General features: G+C 52.6%; 1 protein-coding gene across 1 annotated transcript; it reads right to left on the bottom strand.

Moving 5' to 3' along the window:
* Positions 1 to 3526: 3526 nt before the first annotated feature.
* On the bottom strand, positions 3527 to 5768 carry PNMA8C (PNMA family member 8C). The gene is given in 3 exon segments (XM_039248326.1): positions 3527 to 4512; positions 5115 to 5256; positions 5258 to 5768. Coding segments are annotated over 2 exon segments (612 nt in total). The 5' UTR covers positions 5729 to 5768; the 3' UTR covers positions 3527 to 4512; position 5115.
* Between the last annotated feature and the right edge of the window lie 1373 nt (positions 5769 to 7141).

Here is a 7141-nt window from a genome sequence, read left to right as displayed (position 1 = left end):
CGAGCACTGTGGGAGGAGCCGCGGAGGGACCCAGCCCTGCGTCATCAGGAGCACAGACTGTCCACAGGAAGACCTGGGCTTCAGTCCTTCTTGAGCTTTCCCGTGTGGTTTTAGGCAGGTCACTTAACCTTTCTGAGCCTCATTTTCCTTACCCATAGAGTGAGTAGTACAACTCTTCATCACTAATCTCCTCTCCTGAAATCCAAACTCCGAGGGCTCTGCATCACCCCTCTCCCCATAAGAACGAGGAAAGCATTTAGAGACAAGAGCTAGTCGGACATGAGGCTATTTACAGTCTTGATTTATTTCCATTAGGGGCCCCTGGGTGGCTCAGTCGGTTAAGCGTCCGACTTCGGCTCAGGTCATGATCTCACGTTCTTGGGTTTGAGCCTCGCGTCGTGCTCTGTGCTGACAGCTAGCTTAGAGCCTGGAGCCTGCTTCAGATTCTGTGTCTCCCTCTCTCTCTGACCCTCCCCTGCTCACACTGTCTCTCTCTCTCTCAAAAATAAATAAAACATTAAAAAAAAATTATTTCCATTAATGTCAAAATCCTACCTTTCCCTGCAGATTACTAATCGGCTTGATTAGGGGAAGTGCCCAAACCTGTCCCCAGGGTGAATTACAGAATATAAGCTATAGACGGTGGATCACCTTTCTGAAATCCCAAACTCTCTGAATTCTGAAGTACATCTGGCCCAAGGGTTTTGGATATGGGGCTGGGCATCTATAATGCCATGCCTTGGGGGTTGGGAAGATACAACGAATTAAGGAGTACTGAACACTGGGCACAGTGCCTGGAACACAGAATAGCTCTTGTTCCTATTCCAAGTAAACCACTTCACCTTTTCCCTCAGCCACTGGGAGCCTCTGGGATAGAAGAACATTGTGTGTTTTGTGTTCTATTGGCCATGAGATGGGACTGACATCCCTTTAAAAGACAATACACCCTAGGGAAGTTGAGGCCAGCCATGGAAGTGGTTTTCAAAATGCTTTTTTTTTAAAAAATTTTTTAAGGTTTTTATTTATTTCTAGGAGAGAGAGAGAGACAGCGTGAGCAGGGGAGGGTCAGAGAGAGAGGGAGATACAGACTCTGAAATAGGCTCCAGCCTCTGAGCTGCAGTCAGCACAGAGCCCGACGCAGGGCCCGAACCCACGAACCGCGAGATCATGACCTAAGCGAAAGTCGGACACTTAACCGAGTAAGCCACCCAGGCGCCCCTCAAAATGCTTTTTTAAGGGCATGTGACTGGCTCACTCAGTTAAGTGTTTGACCCTTGATTTTTGGCTCAGGTCATGATCTATCTCACAGTTGTGAGATCGAGCCTTGTGTCGGGCTCTGTCTCAACAGTGCAGAGCCTGCTTAGGGTTCGTTCTCTCTAACTCTCGCTCTGCCGCTACCCACGCACTCTCTCTTTCTCTCAAAATAAATAAACTTAAAAAAAAAAATACCCAAGTGGTGTTTTGGCAGCTAGGTTTTTTTCCCAAATTAGATCTACCATGAATTCTCCCAACATATCAAAGAGCATACTGTGGTGCAATAGCATATGTTTATTTTATAAGTTCATATTTGTACAGTAGAGCATGAACCACAGAGAACAATGAAGAGTTTTAACTGAACCCACTTTTGAAAATGGGGGTTTACAAAAGCCAGCCGCGGGCTTCTCTCCGCCAGCCTGTCCAATTCCCTTGGGAATTTTCACTCAGGATTCGTGGTGTGCCAGGCATGCCTTGATTCACAGATAACTGGCTTCAAATGGTAACAGTTTTGCCCAACTGTTTCCATCGCTCCGGAAACTCTTCCAGAAAACCTTGAGAAGCGGTAGGTTTGGTTTGGGGGCAGCACTGAACAACCACTCACGTGGCGGATCACAAATAACGTATGTTAGAGAGGAAACGCCTGAAACTCACAATAAGCACAAAGAACAGTCTTGACATGCAATAAGACGATAAGAAAGGTCACGCTGTCCCTTGTGACGCTACAATGATTGTGCCTTAATGGGAGAATGGCATGCAACAGACAAATGTGCCTGAGGTCCGTTTGTAGCATTTCTTCAGGTTCGGACTCCGAGGAAACAGTGAACACGGTCGTACAATACACTGGGCATGGCTGGAAACTCACAAGGGTGAAAAAGATCAATAGAAAACTACAAACTTCTAGACCATGGATGCACTTGGCAAGAAGATTAAATATATACATGGGGATGGCAGGAAAACCTTTATAGGGGCGCCTGGGTGGCTTAGTCGGTTAAGCGTCCGACTTTCGCTTAGGTCATGATCTCGCGGTTCGTGGGTTCTAGCCCCGCGTCGGGCTCTGTGCTGACTGCCAGCTCTGAGCCTGGAGCCTGTTTCAGTCTGTGACTCCCTCTCTCTCTGACCCTGCCCTGCTCACGCTGTCTCCCTCTCTCTCTCTCTCCTAGAAATAAATAAAACATTAAAAAAAAATTTAAATATATACATGGGGATGGCAGGAAAACCTTTACACACACACACAAAAGAGATGTCGATGGCACACAGTCAGCTTGGAGAGTTTACAGAAATCAGTCTTTCGGGTTTTAGGTTGTCAATGCAAGTGAATTCTAAAAATCCCTTTGGTCTTGACACTTGCTGGGAATGCAAGGACCTGAGAAGAATTTCTGACCGCCTGAGGGTGGGTCCTTCACCCCGCACCTTGGCCGCCAAGGTGAAGGGGTGGGTAGAGAGAGAATTTCCACCTTTGGCTCTGCTAAAGGGGCCACAGAGGATATATAGCCTCATAGAAATGAGAACAGAGGTTGGAGGCTGGAATTCACAGACACGAGTAATGCTCACCCCAGAAAGACCTTGGGGGTCTGGCTCCACTATTACAGTTCAGTGGGTAAGAATCTGAGCCTCTGTGTGTGTGTGTGTGTGTGTGTGTGTAAATTGCTTTAATTAAAAAAAAGAAATTCAACTCTAACCTTTGCCAATTCCTAAGCCAATGGAAGTTTGCAGCTTCACAGGGTCAGACGTCCCTGAGCTCTGTCTACCCACGGACATTTGGATGTCACCAGATTAATTTTGTTGTTGTTGTTTTCTTCCCCCTCACAGGGGACTCAAAGTTAATGTTGTTAATCGGTAACTTTTGAAGGTGACCTCTTTAATTATTTACCTCCTTTTGGACTATTTCCCGGAAGTCTTTGCCTTTTGCTCTGTAGAGGGGAGCGCCCCCTCTGTGCAAGTCAGAGCTTCTGGATTTGAATCTGGAGAGACCCATTTCCCAACCCCAGGTACCAATCAGAGCAGAAAAGTCCCCCGTCTGACCATCCCTGTAAGGGACACCGAGCAAGTACAGATCTCAGCCACAGCTTTTGAAAGTCAAGCGCCGGAGCACTGAGCTCCTCAGGTGTGAAAAACAGGCCCCTCCCTTGGTCAGGTATGGTTTCTACTTGCCACATGCAAAACAGGGTGCCCCACACTGGACAAGTTTGTGCCAGAGGTACATTCAAGGTACATCCTTTTAAAAGACAAAAAGAAAAAAAAAACACAAAAAAACACAAAAAAAATCGACAAAACCAACCAAAAACCCAAAACCAAACAAAACCCCTGAGAAACCAAAACCGGTCTAGGCTTTGCAATGGCAGGATTTCCAGCAGTGCTCAAAGCGAGAAGGTTCTGTGCCTCTTCCTGGCAACACATGCTTAGCAAAAGGGGCTGTTCCCCTCTTGGGTTGGGGGGGTGGTCACAGGGTGGCGATGATGGTGGGGAAGGAGATAGCGGCCTTTCTCCAGAGCAGGGATCTCTCTGACATGTTCCTCCTTCTTGGCTTTTCCTCAATTCTGGCAAGAGACCTCCTGGGAATCCTTGGAATCCCAGACCCTGTTTCTCTTCTTCCGTTTCCTGCAAACACCTGCTCTCCCAGGGAGGGAGGAGGGGTGGGCAGCCCGCGTTCTCCATGGAAACAGTCCAGTGTGCTTCTCGACTGGGACTGTGACCTCGCAACTCCTTCCTTGGGGTCTCCAGGTCGTTAGACGTGGTTTGAGGGTCTCTGAGACCCCTCTTCACCCAGAAGTTACCCTTGCCACTCAAAGGACACACGCACATACCCAGGTGTTATTCCCATACTTAGATGTTGGCCACAACTCCTCATATATTATGTTCATACTCAGATGCCACCCACATATTCAAATGCTACCACCCTTGCTCATAGAGTCAGGTAACTCAGGTGTTCCCCGCACCTACCCAGATACTTAATTCTGAGTGTCCCCAGGCCAAGGGTGGGGTGTTTGTTCCCTGCTGTAAGCCCGGTGCCTGGAACGGTGCCCGGCATACACCTTGGGTGCTAGAAAACATCTGTTGAGCGAATGAGTGGTCCATGCTCAACCAGATTACCTGCATCTACTCAAATGGTACCCACACCCCTTCAGATGCACCCCGGTAACTCAAATGCTCCCCAGTCTCTATGAGCACCTTGAAGGCAGTGGTCTGTGTGGGGTCTGCTCCCTGCTCCCAGCCTCTAGAACAGCGCCTGGGACATAGTAGGTGTGCAGCAAATATCTGTAGAATGAATGAATGGATGAATGAGCCACGCTCAACCGAACATTGACCGCATCACTCAGATGTAACGCACTAGTTAATCGCATAAGAATAGAGGTCCTCCTAGGGGCGCCTGGGTGGCTTAGTCGGTTAAGCGTCCGACTTTCACTCAGTTTATGATCTCACGGTTCGTGGGTTCGAGCCCCGCGTCGGGCTCTGTGCTGACTGCCAGCTCAGAGCCTGGAGCCTGTTTCAGTCTGTGACTCCCTCTCTCTCTGACCCTCCCTTGCTCACTCTGTCTCTCTCTCTCTCTCCTAGAAATAAATAAAAAAACATTAAAAAAAAATTAAAAAAAAGAACATATAAAAAAAAAAAGAATAGAGGTCCTCACCCTCCCCAGTCAGATGTCCCCCGTGCTCACTCAGGTGACACGCGTTCTTACTTGCAGCCACCCCCACATTTGAGTGATCTTCCCCATCCTTTGTATTATCCACATTCACGCAAATTCCCCAGACTAATTCCGAGGCTCCCCAGTCAGGACCCACACCCCCTCAGGCGACACCCACCTCACTCTGCTGCCCCCTCCACTCTCACCCCACCCTCCCACGCCCTCCCCACGTCACCTCACAGCTTGTCAGGCGCATGGTGCCGCCGCCGGTTCTTCTTATGCTTCTTCTTACCTCTCTTCTCATCCCCAGCCTTGCCGGGCTTCTCCGTGGCGTCCAGAGGCGGCCCTGCATCCGCACGGCGGCGGCCCCAGCCCCCCCGGCTTCGCCCCGGATCCCGGCGCACCGCACTTTCTGGCAGGTGGCTCTCTGGGGCCCGTCACTGTGGGACACAATTCCTGCCTCAGGACCCGGGCCACATCCTCCACGGTCCTGCCCTCGCTGTTCAGGAAGAGGTTCAGCTTGGTCAGGAATTCAATGTCCTGCCTCCGGGGCATGTAGACCACTCTCCACACGCCGCCCTTGGCCTTGATCTCCCTGGGGATGACGGCGTAATTGATGTCCTCCGCCAGCCTGATGATGGCTGCCTTGGACCGCTCTTCTTCCAGAAAGGCCTTCCCAGCCACCTCGAACTTGCCCAGAGGCTTCAGGGGGGCCCGTATGATGCCTTCGAACTCGTCGTGGTTGCAGTCTTCCCGGATGCCCAGGATCATCAGGGACCTGCAGCTGTCCACCTCCAGAGCCCGGCACCCGTGCTCTAGCAGCGCGATGTCCTTCGCCCCGGACAGCATCTGGCCCAGCCCCCGGAGGCAGCGGTAGGCCCGCTGGGCCCCCCCCCCCCCCGAGCTGCCTCGGGGGTCCGCGAGGCGCTCCAGGGTCCGCACTCCCTTCGCGGAGGCTGAGCGGGAGACAGGCCGCGAGGGGCCCGGGCTGTCCCCCGCGGTCGACGATGCCCCGGGCCCTGCCCACGGGGCCCCCGCGTCCGGCCTCCTGGCAGCCTCCGCCTGGCGAAGGCTCTGGGGGGCTCCCAGGGACCCGCAGAGGGAAGTGGAGGCGGCGTCCGCCAGCCGGTCCGGGCGATGGTCCGCCCCTGCCTTGGGGGTGATCTCCCAAGGTCTCCTGGGCCTGTCAGTCTCAGCGGATGTGGAGGGCGGGTGTCCCTGGGGCTGCTCCACGGGGGTGTCGTGGGGGGCAGGGGGGGCAGAAGGCCGCGTGGCTGCTCTGGCGCCCTGGGGCCCGGCTACGACAAGGATGTGGCCACGGGCACTTGCTCCCGCAGTGACGTCACCGCCTCCTTCCTCTGCGGCCCCAAGTCTCCATGGCAACCGCTAGAGCATCCCCTCTGCCATTGGACGGGGCCAGCCGCATTGAAATCCGAGTCCGAGGGGGTCATTCAGAGGTGAGAGGTCAGCCCCCCCCCCCCCCCCCCCCCGCCTGCTCTTTGGGGAGCCTGGCCGATTCCAGGGGAGAGGGGACAGTGCAGATGAAAGCTGAACCTGGAACATCTTTTCCGGGGGCAAGAAAATAAGGAAATGCTCGACGAATGATGAGAGCGGGTGGAAGGACTGGCCAAATAGGGGACAACGTGAGCACCAGGGCTCAAAAGGAGATCACAACCCCCTGATAACATCAGAATCCAGGAGTCTTGTGTAGACATAAAGACATGATTAAATGGAAAGTTTGGGGGAGGAGGCTGGGCTATACTTGTCTCATCTAAAACTTAGGGACCGGGGCACCTGGTGGCTCAGTGGGTTAAGTGTCCGACTTCGGCTCAGGTCATGATCTCATGGTTCGTGGGTTCAAGGCCCGCATCGGGCTCTGTGCTGACAGCTCAGAGCCTGGCGCCTGCTTGCGATTCTGTATCTTCTTCTTTCTCTGCCCCTCCTCTGCTCGTGCTCTGTCTCTCTCTTGCTCTCTCAAAAATAAATAAATATTAAAAAATAAATAAAACTGGGGTGCCTGGGTGGCTCAGCTGGTTAGGTGTCCGACTTCGGCTCAGGTCAGATCTCATGGTTGATGTGTTCAAGCCCCGCATCAGGCTCTGTGCTGACAGCTCAGAGCCTGGAGCCTGTTTCAGATTCTGTGTCTTCCTCTCTCTCTGCCCCTCCCCCACTCATGCTCTGTCTCTCTGTCTCAAAAATAAACAGGGGCGCCTGGGTGGCTTAGTCGGTTAAGCGTCCGACTTTCGCTTAGGTCATGATCTC

The sequence above is a fragment of the Hyaena hyaena genome, unplaced genomic scaffold (assembly GCF_003009895.1).
Source record: "Hyaena hyaena isolate Hyena2069 unplaced genomic scaffold, ASM300989v1 scaffold_9, whole genome shotgun sequence".
NCBI classification, from domain to species: Eukaryota; Metazoa; Chordata; class Mammalia; order Carnivora; family Hyaenidae; genus Hyaena; species Hyaena hyaena.
This window is presented reverse-complemented; position numbering and strand designations above follow the sequence as displayed.